This window comes from Marmota monax, unplaced genomic scaffold, assembly GCF_021218885.2.
Source record: "Marmota monax isolate L192 unplaced genomic scaffold, Marmota_monax_Labrador192_F-V1.1 WCK01_AAM20220418_F8-fsc00035, whole genome shotgun sequence".
Lineage (NCBI taxonomy): Eukaryota > Metazoa > Chordata > Mammalia > Rodentia > Sciuridae > Marmota > Marmota monax.
Genome location: NW_026691961.1, coordinates 4,569,453 through 4,594,622, shown reverse-complemented (window position 1 = coordinate 4,594,622; position 25,170 = coordinate 4,569,453). Strand labels below are relative to the sequence as shown.

At 59.2% G+C, this 25,170-nt stretch overlaps 1 protein-coding gene across 1 annotated transcript in view; it reads left to right on the top strand.

Annotated features, from left to right (window-relative positions):
• Nucleotides 1–6,779, top strand: part of LOC124087984 (BOS complex subunit NOMO3) — a 43,817-nt gene extending 37,038 nt beyond the window's left edge. The window contains exons 26-31 of the mRNA XM_046437258.1: nucleotides 79–162; nucleotides 1,392–1,502; nucleotides 2,501–2,602; nucleotides 4,206–4,325; nucleotides 5,766–5,858; nucleotides 6,202–6,779. Coding sequence (XP_046293214.1) covers nucleotides 79–162; nucleotides 1,392–1,502; nucleotides 2,501–2,602; nucleotides 4,206–4,325; nucleotides 5,766–5,858; nucleotides 6,202–6,333 — 642 coding nt within the window. The 3' untranslated portion in view covers nucleotides 6,334–6,779. The remainder of the gene's footprint in view (nucleotides 1–78; nucleotides 163–1,391; nucleotides 1,503–2,500; nucleotides 2,603–4,205; nucleotides 4,326–5,765; nucleotides 5,859–6,201) is intronic.
• The last annotated feature ends 18,391 nt before the right edge of the window (nucleotides 6,780–25,170 follow it).

The window sequence follows — 25,170 nt, the reverse complement described above, 5'->3', positions numbered from 1 at the left end:
GGGTGCTCTGGAGGGACATGGAGCTCGGGTGGGGTGCCGGCAGGCCCTCCTAGAGCAGTGACCGTGGTGTCCTTGCAGCCGGGGTGTGTGTTCCACGTGCAGCTCAAGGCCGAAGGCAACGACCACATCGAGCGGGCGCTGCCCCACCATCGGGTCATCCAGGTGAGGACGCACACTGCCCCACGACCCACTGGTCACCCTCCTGACCCAGAGTTCCTCGTGTCTTCCGTCTGTGGTGGGGTGTTAAGACCCGACCCAGGTCCTCTCAGTGTGTCCTGCTCCCGAGCAGCAGGGACGTGGGGTCTCCACTGGGCAGTGCTGCTGTCCCACGTCCAGGGGCGACGCCAGCCCTCGCCCTCCCTCCCCGCTGCCCCAGCAGGGGCTGATTGTGGCGGCACGGGGAGGGTCTCGGGGCAGAGGCAGCATCTCGACTTAGGGGGATGGGGGCTTAACTGGCAGCCTGTCCCCAGGCCTCTCAGGTTTCGGAGGCCTCTCCCTGCCACTCTGCGGGCCGAGTCATTGATACTCAAGATCACGACTCTAAGTCTGTCCCCAAGGCAGCCACTCAGGTCACCAGGCGTGGCCCTGGCCTCCTTGGAGGCAGTGCCTTCGTGGAGCAGCCCTCCTGGCCGGGTTGGAGGGCTGGGCTGGGACGAGGAACTGCTCCCTGGTGGCTTTGTTTAGGTGGTGGTTAGGCATGAGGATCGCGAGGGAGGGCAGTGGGCCACCTAGGAGCCCCCTGCCCCTCAGCACTGGGGGCCTGGCCTCACACGGGACGGGCCAGCGCTCCACCCCGAGCGTCATCCCCAGCCCTCTCAGAAAGTTCCTTTTGAGACGGAGTCTCACTGTGGGCCCTGGCTGGCCTTGGGCCTGTGACCCTCCTGCCCCAGCCTCAGAGCAGCTGGACTCCAGCAGTGCACCATGGCACCTGTCATTTAGGGCTTTTTGGGGAAGGGGCTGTTTTGTGCCTGGCGTTCTTGACGGTCAGGTGGCTGCCTCTCACCCCAAGGTGCCTGGCACCGCTTCCTGCTCTGGGGGCTTGAGCAGGGCCACAACGTGGTGTGGACTGTGGCTGACCAGGTGGGAGCCTCTCCCGGCTCCTCCTGCCCCCCTCGCCTGGTCTTTCTTTAGAGAGCATGGAACTCGGCCTTCTTGTAAGAGGTTTCTTTCTTCTAAAGATGACGGCAGGGGATTAGAAGCCAGAGGGTGAACACTGCCCATCAGACACTCTGCTTCTGTGGGCCAGGGGTCGCCCTTGGCCGGTGTGTGGCCTTGCATGTGTTCTACTGCATTGGACCACGCGCCTCCTCTGGGAAGTGCTGCTGGCCGGGGGAGCTCCTGGCCACTGTGTGGGGCACAGCAGCCACTCAGCTCGGCCTTCTCCCCCCCAGGTTGGGAATAACGACATCGATGATGTGAACATCATAGTTTTCCGGCAGATTAACCAGTTTGATTTGAGTGGAAATGTGATCACTTCCTCGGAGTACCTTCCTACATTATGGGTAAGGCCAGCGTCTCCAGGGCACCAGACGGGCGGGAGCAGGCTGTGGAGGGCAGAGGGAGGCGCCCTGCTGAGGGTCCAGGTGAGCACCCAGGACCCTCCCTCACAGGTATGCTTGGGAGTGACCCAGTTTCAGGCAGCTGCAGCCCCTGCTCTCTGGGAGGTGGGTGACGGCGAGGCTGATGAGTGCTTGGAACAGTCAGTCCGCGGTGGGGCCCACGTCAGGGCACAGTGCTGTGATTCTAAGCTCTGTGCACTGGGCAGTGGCTGCAGGCCAGGCACCCGGGGCTGTTCTGTCACTGGTGGTTGTGAGTGGTCTTGAATGTGACCCACAGACCTAGCTGTGACTTCTATCCCTGGAAGCCCCTGTGACTTGTGGGTGCAGAGAAGTGTCATTGTGGCCCTCAGGGGTGGTTTCTGGTGTCCTTGGGGCAGGCGTGGGGGCCGGGCACTCAGCCTTTGAAGGCAGCCTGGACTGGACCTTTCTCCTCCTCGTGTCCACTGTGTGAGGTGGTGGGGAGGCGACAGATCTGGGGAGACGGCCTGGAGAACCGTTCAGTGGAGACCGTCTTGTGGACTCAGGTCACTTGACATGATGTGGCAGGCAGGATCTGGGCTCGTCCACATTGAGTGACCTCAGGTGATGGGCTTTGAGCCTTCATGAGGCAGTGCCTTGTCTCAGGATCGCCGAGTCGTTTGGAGGGTGCCTGTGGGTGCCGTGCATTGAGGTGGTCCCCGGATGTGAGCAGCAGTTCCTTTGAACACCGTCATGACGACCGTGGTTGCTGTTTTGAGCAATTCTTGGGTGGTCAGGGCCTGTTCCAGAGTCAGCTTTCTGTGGTGGCACTGGCACGTGCCTGGAGCCTCCGACTGGGACAGGCGCTTTGCCTGTCGGGGGAGGAGGGCCTGTTTCCCCCCACAGAGGCCTGTCCGAGGACGTCTGTGTGACACATTTATTGTGTTCAATCTCTGAAGCTCAGCCGCCTGCTCTGTCCCCAGGTGAAGCTTTATAAGAGTGAAAACCTCGACAACCCGATCCAGACGGTGTCCCTGGGCCAGTCCCTGTTCTTCCACTTCCCGCCCCTGCTCAGAGACGGCGAGGTAAGGTCCACACTCTGCCTGCTCTGCCTCTGGGTCGGGAGACCTCCTGCTCCCCACGCGGCTGCGCAGCGCCCCATCAGGAGGCCGGGCTCTGCGGGGACTACTGCTCCTTAATGAGCTGCTTTTCTCTTTACAAAAATGATGCATATTCATAGCAGGAGATTTCAAAAAATAGAAAAAAGAATCAGACAAAGTCCCATCATCCAGAAATAACCACTGTTGACGTGTTGATTGGTGTCCTCTGGGTTCCTTTTCAGTGCACGTGTGCATGTGTGTAGCAGTAAAAACGCACTGACTGTGATAGCTCAGACCTGGAGCGTTCGTACGTTGCTCCGTAATGAAGAATAGAATGTACATCTGTCCCCCACCATCGAGTCCTCCACTGCCTGGTTTTCCCTGACCACGCAGTGGTCCATCACGTGGGGACTCCCCTCAGTTAGCTTAACCAGGCCCTGAAGTGGGGCACCCTTTACTCCTTGTGCTCCCATTTTTCCTTGGCCGCCAGGTTTACTGAGAGCCACTGATGGAGGAGCTTCTCCGGCGATTTTCAGAAGTCTGTTTTGTTTGCAGTGCGGGGAGTGGAACTGGGGCTCGTGCAGGCTGGGCAGGCGCTCTACCACCACCACGGCCCCAGTCCTCATAGTTCTTTGTGTTGGACGGTTTGATGACCAGGCACCTCCTGTAGTCTCACGTAGACCTCCTGCGGTCCCACCTCTGTGGTGTCCCTTGGTTTAGTGCACCTGGATGACCATCTCCCACCCCAGCACTGAGCAGCTTCTGGCTGTCATTTTGGACGTCCCTTACTGATTCTAAACCTGTTTCTCATCAACTCTAATTGTCAGGCTGATGTCGTAGCTGGGTAGTGGTGGTAGGCCAAGGGTGTCCTTTGTGCACCTGTGGTGGGAGGGCGCCTCTCTTGACTCCGCCTCTTTCTCTGTTTGAAATAACAGAGCAGGTTGCCGTGTCCCCAGGTGGTGTTGCCTTTGACACAGTGGCCTTACACAGCAGGTGGAAGCACCTGGGCCCTGGGGTCCGAGCCTGCGGGGCTGCTGACCCCATGTGGGCTCCCCCATGCAGGGGATGGGGTGCGGGTCCTGGCCTTCCGTGGCTGAGTGCAGATCGGGCCTGTCGGGCACAGGGCCTGGCTCCTGGTCGGGCTTGGCACACAGGGCTGTGGTGTCACTGCACGGTCCCAGAGCCGTATTTCTAGAACGTGAGCTGATAAGCCATCTCGTGCCTCCCTGGGAGTCGGCCTCAGTATGGGCTGGCCCCCCCCCTTCCTTTGGTCACTTTCCTTCCCTCCTCAGAACTGGCTCCTGAGGTCACATTCTCAAAGGACCCTTAATTGTCGAGGCTGAATAGGCTCCTAAAATGTGCTGCAGGGCCTGGCAGCCTTATCAGAAGACCCCGGGAATGCAGGACCGTCCCCAGTGGGGTAGCCCGCCGAGGCCCTGGCTGTGTGCCAGCAGCCTGGGTTTGGAAGCGCAGACTTGGGTTTCTTTGAAGGCCTGAGCTCGTGTCACCACGGCCACACGACGGGCGTTAGTCTCCATTGGCTTTGCCAGACAGGTTGCTTACCCGAGCGATTCTTGTGTGGTCACAGAATTACGTGGTGCTGCTGGACTCCACGCTGCCCAGGTCCCAGCACGACTACGTCCTGCCTCAGGTCTCCTTCTCCGCAGTGGGCTACCACAAGCACATCACCCTGATCTTCAGCCCCACCGTGAGTAGCAGGGGACTTGGAAAGCAGCCCGTGGGTGGCAGGAGGGGGACAGACATCCAGCCTGCGCTCCTGGCTCTGAGTCGCTGTCCCGCTCTGGGTTCTGCATTCAAATTTCCCCAGATGCCCTTCTGCTGTTCTGAGCCACTGGGGACTCGTGGTGGCGGAGTGTGCCTGTGTGTGTGTGTGTATGTGTGTGTGTGTGTTGGGATCACCTCATGGGCTCAGGAGGGCTGGGGGGAGAGGCGGCCTTGTGCTCCTCCTCTATCAGGAGGCCCCTGACACCTGGCCAACTCCAAACTCTAGAACTAGCAGCCATTTGCAGGAAATAGAGGACACAGAGGCACAGAAGTGCCACCAGGGATGCGGGACAACAGAGTGGAATGTGGCGTACTTGACAGATGAAGTGCAAGGGGAAACCAGCCCAGCAGGGGGCGCAGTGCCTGTAGCTGAGAAGGCGCCTGCTCAGCTGAGTGGCCTTTGCAGCTCGGGCCTCCTCAGACCCCAGGCCCTGCAGACTGAGCAGCCATGCCGTGGGGGGCCGGGACGGGGGGGCACAGGCCGTGGTGTGTCGTGAGGAGGACTCGAGCCCTCCTCCTTGTGCTCTGGCTCGTGGGCCTGTCCTCGTCGGTGTGTGCAGGTTCTCCTGTGACTCACTTGTGTCCTGTGGAGAGGGAGTTCCCTGGGTGTCCTGGGACCGGGAACGCAGGCCTGGGGGTCAGAGGTTTCTGCCTCTGACAGTGTCCTGCCCAGCAGCGCGGGGGTCAGGTCGCCCCTGGCGTCGGGACGTTCTAGCTCGTGACTTCTCCAGATGGTCCACTGGGCAGTGCCTCCAGCCAGCCGGGGAGGCACGCCGCTGTCTTCAGGGCCAAGCGGGCCTAGCGGGCGTGGCTCCGGTCCCTCTGTGTGCTGCTGGCCAGAGTTTCGTTCCAGGGCTGCACCTCGCTAGAGGAGGCTGGGAAATGGGGCCTGTTCTGAAGTCTGGGGCGAAGGAGGGGGAGGGGAGAGCGGCCCTGGTAGAGGTCACAGTCTCCACTTTGCCTTCCCCTTGGGAGTGGTCTCTGGGACCAGCTTGCCCATCACATGTGCCCCGGCTCTGGAACAGAGCTCCCCGTATGTCCTGTGAGACAGGGTCCCCACGCATAGCTGGGACTCCATCAGCGAGGCCCATTTGCTCTCAGCCACCGAGACTCCTGCTCCCTGCGCCTCCTCCCCTCGGTGTGGCCAGTGAGCACCAGGGGAAGGTGCTGCGCTGCCCGGCCTCCGGGGCCCCGTAACGAGAATCTGGGGAGCAGGGGGGTGAGTTTGAGAACCGACTCTGTCCCTCAGTTTCCTCCTGGGTGGCGAGTGTGGAGACTCTGGGGTCCTTGGTGGCCAGTCTGGAGGGCGGGGGCGTCGTGGCTGTGGCTGGTGGGTGACTGTGACGGCGCCCTGTGTTTGCAGAGGAAGCTGCCTGAGCAGGACATCGCACAGGGGTCCTACATCGCCCTGCCGCTGGCGCTGCTGGTCCTGTTGGCCGGGTACCACCACGACAAGGTAGGACGGGTGGGACCTGGGGACAGGAAGGTGGCAGGGAGTGGGCCTCGCCACTAAGGAGCGGCCGTGGAGGAGTGGCCGCTGTGACAGCAGTTCAGGGTTGGACCGTGAAGGCCTGAAGCCAGCCCCAGGGTCCCCGTTCAAGGGCATGAACCTGAGTGACCCTCCTAGTCCTTGCCCCTGGAGAGGCAGCCCCCCTGGCGGCCCTCGGGCCTGGGGCCTGCCATGCACTGACATCCAGCCGTCAGCACGCGGGGGTGCTGACCACCCGAGTGGAGAAGGGTGAGGACGAGGCCCTGTGACCGGCAGGAGCCCCCGCATCTCCCTGTCCCTCTCTCCCCAGCTCATCCCCTTGCTGTGGCAGCTGACCAGCCGGCTGCAGGGAGTCCGGGCGCTGGGCCAAGCAGCCTCAGACAACAGCGGCCCCGAGGACGTGAAGCGACAGGCCAAGAAGCAGAAGATGAGGCGGACGTGAGGAGGAGGAGGAGGCCGCCGGCCGACACTGCCCACAGAGCCCAGCATGCGCCTGCCACCTCCACCGCACCATGGCCCGGGCCCGTCACTGTGGTCCCCTCCTCCCCTCGTGTGGCCTCTTGGCGCAGCGCAGTGAAGAGACCCTCCTGTCACTCTGCTGAGCCCAACGCGTTTTCTGAGCTGAAGATAATTTATTGTTTTTATTTTGTCAGAGGAGTATTTAAGCAGGGCTGGGGGCTGGCAGCGGCTTCTTAGTCTTGCACGTCATTCGCAGGAAGCGTCCCAGCAAGCATGGCATCTGGGCGCAGGGCGAAGGTGCCTTCTGGACTGTCCTATGCCTGGACGCCCCTTTGCACTGAGACCCTGCTGAAGCCATGGCCACCTGCGCCACCACCAGGAGCGTCCTTTAGGAGGTGAAAATCAATAAACCTGCCCGTTCATCTGTGTTGTCGCTCGTCCCAGCCGCGTTTCTTGGTGACGCTGGCCAAATGCTGGGGTCACAGACTGGAGCATGTGGGGAGCAGGTCAGAGTCCTGGTGAAGTGGGAGAGGAGAGGCGTGGTGCGTCACGGTGACGTCGCATGGCAGCCATCAGGGGAACAGTGGGGTGCGGCCCGGGAAGGCCCGCCCCACCTGCTCAGGTGGCACTCCGGGAGCCCACTGTCCTCAGGGATGCACATTCCTTTTCTAGAGAAGCCAGAGAGAAAGCTTTGTGCAAAGTCTTCCAAGTTTAGTGACAGATTTGGTTTAAAGAAGTACGCTTTGGGCCTCCTACAGACGCACACGTGAGCAGGGGGCTCAAGGGCGCCAGTGTGTGTGTGCGCGACAGACCCGCTGTCTGGCTCTCAGCACTGCCAGAGTGCGTGGTCACTTACTTTATAGGGAGGAGGTGACAGTGCGGAGGTCACCCCGTCCATCGGGTGCCGACTGCGTGCTGCCCGGGGAGTGCAGGGGCAGGGCTGTGCCTGGTGTGCTGGAGCCCTGGATTCAGCCAGGGCAGAGGTGCGCCAGGGGCAGGGGCTGTGGAGAGCCCAGGGCTCAGAGCAGAGGTGAAGCACCTGCGGGTCCGGTGACACTGCCGGTGGGCACTGGAGCCAGGTCTGCCATGGCCGAGGCACAGATGAAAAGCAGGATAGTATCCTGGGTGCCACCGCAGGTGCAGAGGCTCAGCTCAGAGGGTCCCCGGCTCTGGGGGGGCACCCATGGGCTCTGCTTCTGCCTCGGGCTGGGCACCTGGGTTTTTGTGGTGGTTCTGCCACCAGGGAGGTGAGCTGGGGCATCTGGGACCAAGGTGACCAGAACCGGTTCTCGGAGTGTTTCTAACTCTCACTCCAGTGTTGATGGGCTCTCTATCTGGGCACGAGGGGAGGCTGTGGGAGACAAGGAACCCCCTGTGGTGGCCATAGCTTCCAGGCCACCACACGGTGGCAGCCTTTTCCACTGCTGGCTGGGTCACCTCAGTGCCCAAGTCTACCTGTGGCATTTCTCAGGCCATTGGAAAGCCTGGCTTCTGCCTGTCACCCGCTGCCTGTCACCCGCTGCTTTCCTGGGACAGCTCTGACCTGGTGGACAGTCAGCACCGTCTATTGGAGGGCCTGAGCAGGGTGGCAATGGCGGGAGACAGACGTGGCCGGGGTGAGTGGTGACGGGTGACCTCTCAGGCCAGGCCATGGAGGAATTGTTCTCCAGGGAAAGCCACGGCCCTCCTAGGACACCGGGACCCTGGCCAGAAGCCAGCACACCTTCTCGGCCTTGGGAGTCAGCCACCGTGGGAGCAGATCCTGTAGCTCAGTCGGGTCTCCAGATGTCAACGGCTGTGGCCCCCATCTGACGGCCACCACGTGGAAGACCCCGAGTGTCACTGCTCAGCCAGGCTCCTCCCAAGTTCTCTACCACAGAATCCACAAACGTGGCATGTGACTGTATCGTGGCATGTGACTCATGCCTCCTGGGTTCAGGGGTAGCAATGCCACAGTAAGTGACCAGTGCTCAGCAGACATCTGTGGCCTGAGTGGACAGCGGGGAAAAGGTTCCTAAGAAACAGACATGTCTCTAGTGCATAGAAGTCGTGGCTCTTTCGGTTTCAAGTAACAGACCCCCAACTCCACTGGCTTGAGCAAATTGGGGCCCTCCCTAACAGCCTGGCTGGGAACCCCAGGAGCGTTTGGCTTCATGTGCACTTGGATCCTGGGCCGTGAAGCTTGGTCCTGGTGGCTCAGCTGGGGGCGTCCTGCAGCCCGATGGGAGATGCTTTGCGGCCCGACCATCCGTCTTGGAAGAGTCTCCGCTTCCCTGAGTGGCTTTGACCAAAGGGGTCATTGCTTCAGTTGCTCTGGGCCCAGGCAGTTCATCTGGCCCCAGGTGGGATCCGGGAGCTGGCCACCCTTCAGTTGGCTCTAGGAGCAGGGACCAGCAGTCTCCACTGCTTCTGACCTTGTTACTGTCTTTCCACCAAGGAAGGTTCTAGACTGGTTCTCTGAGAGACGGCCTCGCTAGAGACTGCCCGGCTCATCCTTCAGCCCAGGCCCAGGCTTGTTTGTTCATCCGCTTCTCTCAGGGGCAGGGCAGGGGAGACATGGGGCGTAGACGCAGAGGTGACGAGCTCTGGCCCTGCGGAGGGTGCCCCTCCAGGGGAAGCCCAGTGTCTGCCCCGGGGAGGGTGCAGGGCTGACGCAGGCTGCAGGATCGCTGGGGCTGGCACCCAGGAACTTCGCCACACCCCTGTGGGGTGTCCGTACCTCATGGCACATGTGCCTCGGGTGGGTGACAGCAGTGTAGAGCCACCTCTGCAGCTGTGCCCTCCACCTGGGCGGGTTCAGGGGCCGCTGTCACATAGCCTTTGGGATGAGTGAATATTTCACTAGTTTGCTGGTCAGGATTTGAAGATTTTGTATCGTTGGACAAACGCATTGGAACAAGTGGTCCCCAAACCTGTGCTGAATCCCTGCTCTCTGTGGGGGTCTTGCAGAGAAGCACCTGGCAGGGGGAAGAGGGGTGATGGCTGCTGCATTATCCAGCCCCTGCTCCGGACCTGAGGGGAAGGGGCTGCTCACCACTGCCCCGCCCTCAGACCTGGGGTCCTTCTCTTCCTTTTCATGGCGTTGGTGGGCAGGAGTATGGAGGACAGTTTGCTTCCTACTTAAAATGCTCCCTGGGCCTTGCCTGCCCACAGGTGCAGCTCCCCTAGGTGATGCTCAGTGCTCCCCTAGGTGATGCTGGGTGCTCCCCTAGTGATGCTGGGTGCTCACCATGCTTTGTGGGATGAGAGGTTAGATGGCAGAGATCTGTTCACACAGAAGCCGTTGACGTCAAAGGCCTGGGCTGGGCTGGTGCCAGGCTCAGCAAGCCATGGCCTGGGGCCACACCCCTGTCTCTGTAAGTGCAGCGTCAGGAGCAGCCACGCCGTCCGTGCCCACCCCCTCCACCACTGTGTGGGCCCCACCGTGTCAGGGGCGAGTTGGGGCAAACCTGGCCTGTACAGAATCTGTGAGCTCCAGGCCAGCGGGAGCCCTGCAGAGTTGAGCGGGAGTTGGCACACGCTCCCTGGGCCTCCACACACTGTCTGGTAAACAGGGTCCACTCTCAAGGCCTCGTGCTCCTGGACGGAAGGACAGGGATCTCAAATTAGAACTTCTTGGATAATGACCAGTGCTAGGAAAAAAGAGAACAGGCACTGTGGCTGGTGTCAGGGAAGGTCTCTCAGGAAACGGAGAGGAAAAGGGGGCAGTTATGCAGAGATCTGCAGGAGGAGCTGCCCAGGCTGAGGGGACACCCGCCTCCCCCTCCCCCTCCTCTTCCCCCTCCCCCCCCCGTCTCCCGCCCCGCCCCCTCCCCCCTCCCCTCCCCCTCTTCCTCCCCCCTCCCCCCTCCTCCTCTCCCCTCCCCCCTCCTCCTCTCCCCCTCCCCCTTCCTCCTCTCCCCCTCCCCCTCCCCTTCCCCCTCCCCTCCCCCTCCCCCCTCCCCTCCCCCTTCCTCCTCTCCCCTTCCCCCTCCTCCTCTCCCCCTCCCCCTTCCTCCTCTCCCCCTCCCCCTCCTCCTCTCCCCCCCCCCCCTCCTCCTCTCCCCCTCCTCCTCTCCCCCTCCCCCCTCCTCCCCTCCCCCTCCCCCCTCCTCCCCTCCCCCTCCCCCTCCCCCCTCCTCCTCTCCCCCTGCCCCCTCCTCCACGAGAAACCCAGGAAAGAAGTTGGGACTCATCCTAATTGCAATGGAAGCGGCTGGCAGTTTAGGTGGAGCGGCAGCCATCTGGTTTATGTTTCTACATGGTTACTTTAAACACTGGGGGGTTGGGGCCATTGGGGAGCAAGGGCAGATGCAGGAGGCCAGTAAGGGGGAGCATGCGATCCTCCTGCCTCCTCCCCCGTCTCTGGGGTTACAGGGTGCACCACCATGGCCGGCACTGAGCTCCTATGAGAGGACCCGGCTCCCCGGGGACATCTCTGTTCTGGGACTGACATAGGAAACAGATGAGATGAGCCTGGAGCTCTGGAGCATCTTGTCCTTCCAGAATGTGGAGGGTCACCCAGAGCAAAACACGGCCCTGGTGGGGACTCTCCCAGAGCGGCTCAGTGGTCGGGCCTGGAATGATGGTTCCCTGTGGACCTAAGGATCGGGTAGTGGAGAGGAGCCTCCTCTGTGTAGAGGAATTCCCGCCACCTGTGCCACGCCATCCCCGAGCCGGGGAGGTCATCCCCCATCTGAGGTGTGGGCTGTGGTCCAGAGAGCGCGGGTGAAGGAAGGGGGAGGAGCGACTCTGCAGGGGGAAGCTGACCACTGCCCACTCATGCAGATGGCCAAGGGGAGTGTTGGCAGTGACTGGCATCTCCAGAGAAGTGGGCGGGCAGGAAGGGGAAACAACAGGGCCTCGCCTCTGCAGCACCCTCCTGTGGACACACACCCCGGTCTAATTATAGAAAGAACACCTGAGACATCCCCGGTGAGGACAGTCCACACCCTGGCCAGCACCCTCAAATTCTCAGTGTGGCATCCTGGCTGGTCTGGAGCAGAAAGAGGGTATTCAGTAAAAACAAAGAAAATCTGCATCGAGTGTGGACTTCCGCCAATGATAACATGAATATACGGAGCCAGCGGGAACTCCGTGTTATCTGCCATTTTTAAGAAACTATTCTAAAATAAGAGGTTTAGATGTTTATTTTAAGTAAATGGTGAAATACCAGCTGCACTGCCTGCTCAACTTGGCGCGTCTCACCTGGTCCACTCTCAGGCCTGCACCTATACTGCATCTGACCTTGGCCTTGGCTGCTCGACCTTCTCCTGGCCAGTGGCCAAAGTTAGCAGGTGAAGAGTCCAAGTCAGAGTCATGCCCTGTGGCCGTGGAACAGCTCAGCACTGGCTCTGCTCACGGGCCCACCTGAAAATGCCCAGAGGTGGGGTAAGCAGGGGTCAGCAAACCCTAGCCGTAGGTCAGATCCAGCTGGTGGCCTGCTTTTGTCAATAAAGTTTTATTGAAACACAGCTGCACCCATTCATTTCTGTGCATCCATGGCCACTTTGGATGGCCAACATTGGCAGAGTTGAGTCTTGCAACAGAGATCATGAGGCCCACGGGATATTTGTTGTCTGGCTCTTTCCTGAAGAAGTTGGCTGTCCCCTGGGAGGGGCAGAGTCGTGCCTCCCTTAGCAGCAGGGGAGAGGAATAGCCCTCGGGGCCCGTGCTGGTCCTTTAACAGCAGAGCGTGTGGCTGGGCAAAGCCCAAGGCTGGCTTCTTTGGGACAGAAATGGATCATTAATATCGAATGCCTGCACCGTCCTTGCTCCAGAAGGTTCCACTTCATTTCTACGTCTCTCTTGTCACAGGCTCCTGCGGGCGGGGTCAGGCCTCTGCCTTCATCTGGTTCCCGAGGCCTTGGCACACATTGGTGCTGCGCAGTGTCAAGAGGGGCTTCTGACACCACAGGGGATCACAACTGGTCTTCTGTCCTTCCATTCCCCTCTGAACATGATGAGATCATGACCTAGCGACACTGAGGGACCCTTGAGTTTCTTGGATCTCTATGACCCAGTGGGGCCGACTGAAAAATGTGTGCCAGCTTTGGCACCAGACTAGTCTGCATGCAAGTGCTGGCCCTGTGACGGATGGGGCCGTGCCACCTGGGGAGGGCTGTCTGGTGTCCCTGAGCCTTTAGCTGTCCAGCAGTAAGATGGGATAATGCCAGCGTTATGGGGTGATCGTGAGGACGGTGTTGGTGGCCCAGCCCTTGCAGAGACAAGGCTGACAGGTGCTGCCCACTGGTGAGATGTGCCTGCCGGTTAGAGCCAGTCTTTCGAGTTGGTCACAGCGCCTGGTCTGACTGGTCAGTGCCAAGTGTTCCATATTTTGAAAATTCCCCTGGGGAGAGGCAGCAGGTCTCCCTGGCGGATCTCATGGTGCCCGCCTGGTCCTGTCTGCTTGGCCGGCTCTCTGATCCCAGCTGCTGGCTGCTAGGCTCACAGCTGTCCCCTTCTCTGGAACGTCACCTGGAAGGGAGCACCTGCCTCAGAGGGCCAGCTTGTCTCAGCAGTAGTCGGTGATCGCCGAGGTGGCCCTGCACAGCTGGCCGGCAACGTGGAGGGGACAGTTTGGTGGTGCAGCTCACACCCTCCTGGGGTCAGGCCCAGGCCGACTTCAGGGGCTCCCCTCTCAGTGCTGATCCCGTCTGCATCCTCCGGCCCCCACTTCCCTTCCTCGAACGTCCACACCCACTCAAGTGGTCACCTCCACCTGCCTTAGGAGCGCTGTGGAGGGAGCTGAGGGGCCGTCTGCATGGAGCCGGTCTGTGGGGTCTGCAGACGGGCAGGGACCCTGCTGGGGACGTGACTCAAGGAGTTGATCAAAGGTGTCTCTCTCCCTGATGGGTGCAAGCAGTGATGGACAAGGTGCCCTGCGGGTGTGCTATGTGCCACCTGGACCCCCTCGTCTGCTGTGTGACCAGCAGGAGTTGAGTTTGGGAGGAACACGCACGTGGGACGGACGTGAAGGCAGCTGTCTGTGCGTCATGTGTGTGCGCAGGGTGAGGCTGTGGGCGCGTTTCTGGTCCAGCGCCCTGCATGAACTGGGCCTGCTGTCCTGCTCCCTGGGCCCCTCACACAGTGGACAGGTGGCTGATGAGACCATCCAGATGCCCTCTTCATCAGGACTTCAGCCCTTCCCCACCAAATTGGGCCTCTTGCCTCTGGGGCACCATTGGCCTCTGCTGGCCTTGAGGGCTTGCCAGGGTGCCATCTGGGAAGTGCTGTCAGTCTGGGACATGGGACAGCCACTGGCCACTGCCTGCCTGGCCTGTGTCTTCTGCATCCAGCCTGGCTTGGCCCACTTGGTGCCAAGTCGGGGTTGGGTCTTGGAAAAGACTGGCTGGGGACAACCTGGCTCCTGGACCCTGTTCTGTCATTACGACGAGGAGGACGCTGAGTCACTTACTGCCCCCCAGCCCATCTAGGCCTGCCCAGGCTGGACAGCTTCTGCCTGGGTGAGGATCAGGGAAGGACGTCTCCCCAGGGGCAGTGTCCCCATTGGCACTCTTGCTTGCCAGGACTAGAAACCGAGCTCAGACAAGCTTAGGGAAATGTCTCAGGACGCAGGACCGAGCCCGGAAGCAGCTGGGCTTCAGGGGGACTTGGATCATTGGCTGAGCCCCTTGTCATCCGAGGTACTGTGCTAAGGACTTTGTAGAATCTTCTCATTTGATTCTCAAAACAAATGGATGAGGATACAGAGGGTCAGAGTAGTTAAACACCTTCCTGGGAATAGTAAATGCCATTGCTGGAACTTGAACTCAAGTCTTTCTGACTCTCAAGTCTATGGTCTCAACCCCTGCGTCACATGTCCTCCCAACTGCCCTCATCATCTATGTGTATTAGTCAGGGATGGCTATGCTGCTGTAACAAGTAGTCCCAAATTTAGTGGCACACCCACACACGAGCATAGATCAGGGGTTTATTTCTTTCTCATGCTACAGTTCAGGGTGGTCCCAGGGGAGCCCCAGGGGAGGGGCAGGTCTGTGCTCGGCGGTCATTTTGGTGCTGAAGCTCACAGGGTCTCTGGTCTTCCATGTGGCTTCTAAAGTCCCCTCAGACCTTGGTGCAGCACGTGTGGTGGGATTTCATGAGCCAGAACAGCCCAGTGGCACATCATGATGCTTCCACTCTCATCCGGGAGAATTGAACCCATCCTTGGCGCTGCCCTGGTGCAAGGGCTGCTGGGAAATCGGGTCCTGCTGTCTTGGGGACTGAATCTGATGGCTGCCGGCCGACTCCCCTGCACACAGGATGTTCATTGGTTCTGACTCCTGCCCTCGTTAGTAAGACGCTTCCTACTTGGAGCCCTAGTATATATTCTAGTTTTATTTGACACCTTTCATTTATCATAATCCTTTTTCTGTGTCTCGACTGAGTTTTCGTAATGATCGTGGTTAGAGACTGTGGATGCCCGTGGACTTTTAACTTGCTCCAGGTTCTTTTTTATTTTTCCTGTTTCAGGTAATAAGACAGTAAACACCTATATGCCAAACTACCTTTGCTACCACCGACTTGTTTCTTTAAATTCTCAGGAGCTGGGACGCCAAGTCTAATGACAGCACATTTTGACAGTTTTTAGATGCTTTTTACTTTATTGTTTTCCAAAGGGTTTTCAGCCATTGACACCCACACTCTTGATGTTACCAGCACTGGGCGAGGTAATTTTTAAAAATAATTGAGTTGGAAAAAAAATGGTTCCTAGTTGGGAGGGGTGGTGCGTGCTTGTGATCCCAGAGACTCAGGAGGCTGAGGCAGGAGATTTACAAGGTTGAGGCCAGCCTCGGCAACTTAGTGAGATCCCGTCTCAGATTAAAAATTTTTAAAAAGGACTAGGGACTGTAACTCAGTGGTAAAGAGCCCTGGTTTAATCCTCAGTTCCCGCCCCCCCCCCCAACAAAAAAGAAAAGCTTCTCAGGTCCCAGGTCACAGCTGCTGAAATCCAGCTTCTGCTTTTTTGCTCTGTGGGGAGGAAGGTGGAAAAAAATGGACTCACCCAACAAAAGTTTGGGGAGTGGCTGGCTGTTCCGCGCGGGGCAGTGGTTTGGATTCTGGGCACTGGATGAAGACCAAGTCCTCGCTCTCGTGGGACCTTATTTTCTAGTGGGAAGACAGACAGGCAAATAGAGCTGGGGACGCCTAGTGACCAGGCTATTCTAGGTCAGGAAGGAGCTGGGAACGCCCTTCTAGCCTGGGACCCTCTGTGACAGGGAGCCAGCCTCCACGGAGCTCCCAGACCCAGGAGCAGCACTGCAGAGGCCTGAGGAAGGATCGTGGGAGGGGATGGTGGGGGGATGGTGGGGGGATGGTGGGGGGATGGTGGGGGGATGGTGGGGGGGGATGGTGGGGGGGATGGTGGGGGGGATGGTGGGGGGATGGTGGGAGGGGGATGGTGGGAGGGGGATGGTGGGAGGGGATGGTGGGAGGGGATGGTGGGGGGGATGGTGGGGGGGTGGGAGGGGGATGGTGGGGGGATGGTGGGAGGGGGATGGTGGGAGGGGGATGGTGGGGGGATGGTGGGAGGGGGATGGTGGGAGGGGGATGGTGGGAGGGGATGGTGGGGGGATGGTAGGGGGGATGGTGGAGGGGATGGTGGGGGGATGGTGGGGGGATGGTGGGAGGGGATGTTGGGGGGATGGTGAGGGGGCATGGGGGATGGTGGGGGGGATGGTGGGATGGGTCTCATTGCGGGGGGGGGGGCAGGGGGGACTTCCAGCAGCTGCAAACAGCAGACTGGCAGGAGCACAGAGACCAGGCCAGTGACAAAACCAGGAGCTAGGCCCTTGGGACTTTGCTAGCCACCTCCCATAGCCCCGGGAGGCCCCCAGATGGGGCCATGGGGGGAGCATTTCCTGCACAGGCTGAAGGGTGGACACCTCGGGCCACTGCAGTGCCTCAGCTCTGCCCTTGTGGTGGCAAAGCAGCCGCAGGCCATATGGACACAAGTGGACGCGCTGTGTGCCAGTAAAACTTTATTGTAACTCCAGGTGCTGGCTGATTGGCCTGAGGGCCACGTGGGCCTCTACTGTGGGACAGTGGGAGCCCAGACAGGGAGACCGGCTGCGGGGTCCTGAGCAATCCAGAGGGGATCTGGTGGGGGCTTGGCTGGAGTGGCGGAGAGGAGGTGCAGCTGGCCCCTGGGGGTGGATCAAGAGGGCAGCTGGGCTGGGAACACCCCTCTCCACAGGGAGTCCCGGGGTGCGCTGAAGGCTTTCTTCTGGGGGCTGCTCTGTGGGGATCCTGCGTGTCAGGTGCGTGGGCTCTGCTCGGTCTCTGTGGGGACCAAGCACTGAGTCCAAGTCCAGCTGCGGAGGAGTGGCGAGGTCAGGACGGGACCTCCGTAAATCCGGCTCAACTGGACGCTCCCACGTCCCTCGAGAACCCTCGCTGGGGCGGAGCCTTGCCGGAACCTCTTAGGAGGGAGACTCCTCAACTGCCACGGCTCCCCTCTCTCTCTAGGTGGTCCCCCATGTTAAACATGTGCATTAGCAGTGACAAGTGTCTGGGGTCAGACCTCTGAGCCCACCACCTGCTGGGAGTGTAGCCCTGGGCACAGCACGTTGTCTCTGAGCCTCACAGAAGGTCCTGTCCCCTGGGTGGGGACGTTCTGTGCACCAGAACCGGCCCCTGGGGCGGGGTGGCTCCAAACTACACCTTCTTACTGATGCGGTCCCGGGGGTCCAGCCCCTGGCTGACCTGCTGGCACACCTGCTGTCTTAGGTTTTTATTGGACCTTCCTCTGACTTGAATATCTTAGATCTGACCAATCAGGTGTTGTTTTTATTGCCAACTCCCAATTCAGCTTTGTTTCCCAGGTTTGGGGTGGTGGGAGAATCTGCCTCGGAGGTCCCAGTGGCCTGGTCTTTTGCTGACCTCTGCAGGCCCAGCCCTCAGCCCTGGGGGGGCACCTGTGAGTCGACAGAATGAACCTGAGCCCCTCCCCACTGGCAGCCCATGGGCTCCTGACTGGTACATTCTGTTTTTCCCAGTTCCAGGGCCAATGCCTGGCACACAGTAGGTGCTCAATAACTGGAGGATGAACCCTCTGCACGCCTCTGCAGAGCCTTTCTGCCAAAGGAGGACCCAGCCTCTACCTCCACAGACCCGAGGAGGACCTAGCAGAGACCCTGCTCAAAAACAAAACAAAACAAACAAAAAAACACCCCTGGGCTCAATCCCAAGCATCACACACAGAAAAAGTCCACCTCATGGGGCAGTTTAAGTGCAATACATGCAAGGTCCTTGGAATAGCACTTGAGAACTGTAAAGTCCTTTATAAAACTTTCCAACAATAGGTTATCCTGTCTCATAATAATAATAATAATAATAATAATAATAATAATAATAATAATAAAATACAGACTCTCTCTTGGGGTGCACCAGGGATTGAGCCCAGGGGGTGCTTGAGCCCAGGGGGTGCTTGACCCCAGACCCACGTCTCCAGACCTTTCTATTTTTTATTTAGGGATAGGGTCTCACTAAGTTGTTTAGGGTCTTGCTGAGCTGCTAGGCTGGCCTTGGACTTGAGATCCTTCTGCCTCAGCCTCCCAAGCTCTGAGATTGCAGGCGTGCACCACGGTGCTGGCAAACACAGATTCTTTAGTACTCATTGAATGACAGGGGCACGCCCCTCGCAATGGAAAGCAGAGACTCTTGAGAGCCCTCCAACAGTGGGAGGGGCTGATAGCGGACCCCACTCCATCATTCATTGGGTGGAGGGACTGTCTGTCAAGTCCACTCCACCAATGACTGAGAGCTACAACTTCCTTTTTTTATTTTAATTTTTTAGTTGTAGCTGGACACAGACCTTTATTTTATTTCTTCATTCTTATGTGTGTGGAGGTTTGGACCCACTGAGGTCCGAACACATGGTAGGCAAGCGCTCTCCCTGAGCTACAAGCGCAGCCTCCTTTCTTCTTTTGTTTTCTTTCTGTGCTCTGCCCCTGACCCACCTCCCCAGCTCTTTTCATGTTTTTTTATTTTGAGACTGGATCCCGCTAGGCTGCCCAGGCTGGCCTGGTGCTCCTGCCGCAGCCTCCCCTATGGCTGCATTTCCAGTGTGCTCTGCGGCCCCAAGACAGCTTCCCTTTGGGCAGGAAATGGAGGCTCGGCAGGAAGTGGAGGCTCGGCAGGAAGGGGAAGAGCTTCCACTTCTGCAGGAGGGCGCAGATCTGGGGCTGGGGCTCTCTTCAGACCAGGGATCAGAGACAGGGAACCGCCTCAGCGCTGGGCGCGGGGCTAGTGGTAGGGTGTTCCCTGAGCAGGTGAGGGTCCTGGTCTGATCCTGAGCACCCCAAACAGCACCACCCAGAGCTTTCCCTCAGGCTGAGTCAGACAAATACAGCAAGATTGGTGTTTGGTGGGGGGACAGGGGCAGACGTCCTGGTAGTGGGCACGGGGTGTACAGCTGTGCTCTCTTCAGATTTTTATTCTGGCTGGAGGCTTCTCCTCAGCTCTCTGGTGAACATGGCTTCCCCAAAGCCACCACCTGGCTCTACCAGGGAGATCAGCTGAAGGCAGACATGGGGAACTAGACCCCCGAGGATTGTCTGAGTGCCTGAATCCAGCCGTGCTTGAAGCCAGCTCTACTCCTGAACTCTTGAGATATGTGAACCAATGGATGCACTGTGTGTGTGTGTGTGTGTGTGTGTGTGTAACTGATTCCCGTCAGTTTTCTGTCACTATGCAACAGAAAGAGACCCAGCCAATGCCATCTGCCAAATAATCAAGCCAGAGTGGGCGCCGGCTGTGTTTAAACGTCTAAGACAATTAGTTAGACGCTTAAAAGGAAAAGGAAATCGCGGGGCTGATGCTGCAGTGAGCACACGTGGCCCTGGAGAAGGACCCTGGGCCAGGAGGAGCAGGAATCCTCGAGCTGAGGTCCCAACCTCAATCCAGCGGCGAGGCTGGGCCCAGGCGGGGAGGAGCCGCAGAGCCGAGTGGCAGCGGCAGAGACATTAATCAAGGCTCGGGGACTGAGCGGCCTGCGTTTCCTTGGAGGGAGAAACGCAGGCGGCTCAGGTTTGATAGATGAGAACGGCTTGAATCCGAGGGACCCTGATTGTCAGGAGTGCTTTGCCTCAGTTGCTGAAAAGATGGAGAAAAAGAGACGCTAAGGAAACCAACGGGTTCTGTTTTCCAGTTGGCTCCCGTGCCAGCAGCAGCTAACCTGCTTGTTTCTTCATACGTGGTACTCGCTCCTTCCAACCAGGGATGCCATATACAGCTGTCTGTGTTCAGTACTGTGCAATTCCAGGGCAAGCCATCGGCGGCAGCATAATGTAGTTTCACGGCGCTCCTGAGAACTGCGCACTGCATGACCTTTGCAGCACTAGGGGTCAGTCCTGTGCCCAACAAACTGCAAGTTAAGTGGCGTTATATTTCCATTTTTTTTTTTAAATAGATGAAGGAACAGGCACAGAGAGGGTAGGTGACTCTCCCAGGATCACACAGTTGTGGATGTAAGAACTCCAACTTGCACCCAGATGAATCAGGTTAACTCATTCTCCATTTTACTACTCAGCTGCCTGTGAAGGTTGTGGCCCTGTGACATTGATCTTATTGCTCCCAGTTCTTAGCACAGAACCAGTATCTGATGAGCATTTGGCTGAACTGGAAATGTTCAGGTGCCATGAGGACCTCATCCAGGGGCTGGACACAGGAGAAGGACTTGGACAGGAATGCGGACCTTCTAGTTCCTGGTTGGGATAAATCCGGGCACATGCCTAGAAGTGGGTGGAAAGGGAGGGTTTCTGCACACCTCGCCCCCCCTGGAGAAGGTCCCCAGCTGCCCCGTGACCTGACACAGTGCAGGGCTGGGCCTGTCCAGCCGGAGCCTGGCAGACCTTTGCCGAGAGACTTTCCTGAGGTCCTTAGCTGGGGGTCCAGGAATGGCCACTTCCCCTGGGGACAGAAGAATCTGTGTGTCCACAGGGGATTGTTCCGGGGACCCTCCCAGGACACATGGGCGCACAGATGCCCGAGGCCCCTGCGTACAGGTGTGACGTTTGCACGGAACCTTCGCACCTCCTCCTTACGCCACCTCTGACGACCGAGGCGCCGTGCAGACAGTGGAACCGTGCTGTCTCGGGGACCATGACGCGGGGAGATGTTCAGTGTGGACACAGCTAAAAAGGATCTCAGCCTGTGGTGGGTGGGACCGGCCGATACAGAGGAGCAGCCGTGGGAGACTCCGGAGGGATTTGCTGATTTTTCCTGGAATCAGCCTTCAGAGGGGACCATGTTTGACCTCTACGTGGCTTTGAGCAAATTGGGATTAAAAGCAAAGTCTCAAAGTTGGAAGAGTTTACACAAAGATCCCTGATTTTGATCTCTTAAGAAGCAGAAGGTGGGCAGCGCCTGTCCACCCTAGACCAGCGTGGAGGCACCCATCTGCCACCGTCCCCACCACGCCCTATTGTGAGCCACAGACAGACCACTCCTCTCACTTCCGTTATTGGCTGGTTCTCACGCCCCTCTGGGATTCCGATTCCGGAGCTCATGCGGAAAGATCAGCCATTCTTTGGATTTTTATTTGGGCTTTTCACTGAATGTGGAAGTCACAGTGATCCAGTGGCCTCTCACCCCTTTGTGGACACAAGAAAACTGAGTCCGAGTAGATCAGATCACCAGTCATGGGGGCACGTGGCGGGGCAGTCTGGTTCTGAGGTCAAGGCTTTTTCTCCTGGGGACCAAGAGCACATGTTCCACTGCCCTTTTTGAGTTGGCCACCAGGGAGCTCAGAGAGCCACCATCCTCCAATTCAGGTAACTGACTTTCCGGCTCCCGTATCTTGATTCTGCTCTTTCCCTCTGTCTTTCCCTCCTATTTTAAAATTATTTTTCTCTAGTCCCAATTTTCACTTTCAAAATTTGTCACGTGTCTTTCTTGGTGTCTCTGGCAAGTTCCAAGTGAGTAGCGAACGAATTAATAAACCACAGTGGGGTTCAGGAATTCGAGACAGGCCCCGGTCACCCTGCGCTCTCCGCTGGGTGTCTTGTCACTGTCTAGACGGTGGCTCTGTCCTTGTCAGTTACTGGGAGGCGTCTCAGCTTTGCGCCAACTGTAGGATTTGCTTTTCTGGCCTCGAAGGCTTCCGGGCTGCTGGCTGGCAGCCCGAGGTGACCGTGAGGGTCCGGCCGGGTGCGGGGTGGGGTGGGCAGACGGATGCCAGGCCCTGGGATCCTGCTCTGTACGTTTTGTGGACGGGGCTGCTCCTGCTGAGCTTGTCTGACTTTGAACTGACTTTGAATGTGCGCCCCCCGCCCCCGGAGTCCCCTGGATGCACAGAGCAGGGAGCCCGGCCATCTCCGTGGGGTGCGGCTGCTCAGGCTGGGGACGGGGCTCGCAGGCTGTCGCTCCTGTTCTCCACCCCCAGAGCCGGAGCTGCTTCCCTTGATTTCAGGATGACTTACAAGTGGTCACCTGACCGACCCCAGCTGGCGCCCCCGACCGTGGCTCCCCTTCGTGCTTCCTTTGTCCCCCGGGAGGCCTGGCCCCTCCTGGTCTTGGCTCCTGCACACCCCCAGGTCCCAGCTGCAGTGTCCTGGAGTCCTTCCGGGTGCCTCGGCCTTGGGACACGATCCTTTCAGACAAACCTTGCTTCTTTCCCAACGTGGACGCTTGTCCTATCTTTTACCCTTGATTTTTAAAATGAATGTGTTTTCATTAGACCATGAGCCCATTTCTTCTGTCACCCTGTAAATCCCACCTGGGGCTCCTGTGAGTCGCCAGGTGCCCAGCGCATAGCAGGTGCTCAATAAAAACTCACTGAACGAGTGGACGGTCCACCCTGGTGGGGGGAGTGTCATCGCTGGTGTGACACTCATTTATTAGATACTATTTATTAGATGGGGACTGGGTGCCAGGCCTGGTGTCGATGCCTTCATTAGCCAGGGTCCTTCAGAGAGAGATGGCACCAGACCCGCTATGCAGGGGGCGTCTGTTAGGGAACCGACTCACGCGGTTCTTGAGGCCCAGAAATCCCAGGAGGCTGGGGGCATTCGGAGGCCCTGGGAGGCCGGCAGGGTGCTGAGTCCAGGCTCAGAGGCCAGAGAACCAGGGCAGCGGCTGGTGGAAGTCCTGGGGTCCCAAGGTCGGAGGGTCTAGAGGCCACGGGCGGGGGAGGGATGTGTGCTGGCTCCAGGGGACAGGGGACACACTTGTCCTTCCTGTTCGTCTTTCCCTCTGATTCATGGTGCCGTCCACACGACACAGCCCAGGACATGCCCCACCGGGTTCCAGGGACCCCCGTGTCCAGCCTGGCCATGTTGCAGGAGCTGCCCAGGGGACGGCTGTGCGGTTCCCGTTCCTCGGACGAGGAGGAGCCCAGGCTCGGCCCGTGCTCAGGGCGGCCCAAGCGGTGCCGGAGCTGGGAGCCAGGCTCGGGTTTTCTGACGCCAAAGCTGGCTCCTTCCCGCCGGCCACCGTGCGCCCCTCCAGAGGAGGCTCCTTGGTCCCCTGTGACTTGTCTGAAGCAGGAGTCCTGCAGAGAAGGGCAGAGGGTCAGGCCTTAGGGGCAGAGCCTCCCTTGGCCTCTCTGGAGGGGAGGCTGGGGGACACAGGAGGGGACCTGTCCCTTGCTGGGCGGGGGGATGAGCCAGGCTGGAGAAAGCAAAGTGGAAATTGATGGCTTTGCCACCAGCGGCGTCGCCCTCCCGGCTGCCTGGCTGGGGACGGCTCGGGGAAGCGTGGGTCTCCCTTGAGGGTGGCAGTCTCTGGGTGCGTGAGGCCTTCCCGCGAGGCTGGCCGGCTCCCTGGGGGCAGTTTGCGCTTTCTTTCCCTTCTGGCCACAGTCAGGTGGGCTGCGTCCTGCCTGGATCCAGAAGTCCCTGCGTAGCGGGGGTCAGGCTGTGGCCTGGCTGTTTCCGGGGCACTCCTCCGCCTGAGGCCATCTCAGTTCTGTATCGTGACTGTGGGCCTGCAGTCTTCTGTGTCACCTCCCTTTGTCACTCAGCTGCAAACACGTGTTCTTTCTAAGTCCTCAAGTGCCCGTGGTTTCCGGCCCTGGGCGTTTGCAGGATGCCTGGGACTCTGTTTCCCCATGATTGTCCTGGGTGGCTCCTTCTCATCTTGCCCCCACTGTCATGCAACTCTAGGTCACCTCGGCCCATGCTGACTGGTTCTAACTGGATTCTTTCATTTATTTATTTTTGGAGGTACCGGGGATTGAACCCCCTGAGCCACATCCCCAGCCCTTTATATTTTTTATTCTGAGACAGGATCTCACCAGGCTGCTTACAGCCTCGCCAAGTTGCTGAGGCTGGCCTTGAACTTGCCATCCTCCTACCTCAGCCTCCCGAGCGGCTGGGATCGCACGCATGTGCCACCACGATTCAAGTATCACCTTCCGAGGCTGCCCACCCTACCCCTGTGTTACCCAGTGTGTGGTGTAGCCAAGCCTCAGGGGTACCTGATGAATACGGGGTGCCCAGAGAAGCTCGATTGGTGGATAAACATCATGTCATTTTCTGGTGCCGAGTGGGGCATACTTGTACTTAAAAATCACTGTCTGTTTATCTGAATTTAAAATCTGAGTGTCCTGTGTTCTTATGCCCAAGCCTGGCAGCCCTTATGGTCAAGAACTCCATGTGGGAGGCCCTTGGTACACAGTAGGTACTAAGCCAACACCCCCTTCACCCCCTTCCTCCTCCTCTTCCCCTGCAGTTGCTTCTGGGAGTGACAGTCTCATTTTCCCCTCCGTGGAGCATTTTGGAGAGAGGGGCCGTCACCTGGGCCCTTAGAATCACATAAAATATTCCCTGGCGCACTCGGGAGTCCGGCCGCCGAGGCGTTTGGCAGGGAACGCGGTGAGTTATCACAGAGCGCTCTCTGCAGCGCTGGGTCATGCAAATATTTATTGCGAGTGTTAAATAATAAATGGAACAGCCTGCCCAATGGTAAATCTGTCATGTTCGGTTTCAGCCCGGCGTTGTGACGGCTCTGGAATGGCTGCCCGTTTCCGTGCCTCGCCTGCCCTCCAGAGGGGCTCACGGGCCTCCAGCAGGGGGGGGGGGGCTCAGCGGGCTGATCAGACACCTGGAAGCCAGAGGGCGGTGGGGGAGGCTCAGCTCCGGAGGCTCAGCCAGGCGTGGAGACTGGCAGGTGAGGCCGGGCTGCTGCCCAGGAATCCAGGCCAGGGAAGCCGGCCCCTCGCAGTCCAGCTGGTGCCCGGCTCTCCCGATGTCCGTCGTCCACATCTGGGGTTGTCCTTAAACACATCCTGGTCGCTTTGGAAAGTGGAGTCGGTGTCCTGCCTGCTTCTCCAGCCGTGTCGTGGGCGGTGAGGGAGGCCTGAGCCGGGGTGACAGACCGTCTTGGGAGCTCGCAGCCCCCCGAGTGGGGGAGGTTCCCGTCTGTCACTTCACCACGTGGAGCTGGGACGCGCCCGTCTCCAGCCCATGCCCCTGCGCAGGAATCCCGCCCACACCGTGGGATGCGTGACCTGGGGGCACCTCCGGCTCTCCATCTCTGACACGGGGGACACCGTAGAGCCCAGCTCACAGGGTGCATGTGACGTCCTGGGGTGACAATGTAGCACAGTGCCTGGACTCGGTGAATGACAGGCCAGCGCTAGCTCTAGAGGCCCACAGAGGACCAGAGAGGAGAGGAGCCCAACTGAGCGCCTCCCCGGGCGCCGTCCTGGAGCCTCGGGTGGATGGGGCTCTGGCCACGCGGCCACCGAGGGCAAAATCAGGCCTTCCACCTGGTGCCGAGTGGCTCCAAGATCCGCGCCACTGCGAGTGTGGAGCACATGCCTGCCCTGGCCTCTGGCCCAGGGAGGGTGGTGTCCCCAGGGGCCAGGGGTGCAGAGGGGGTTCGGAGGGGTGCC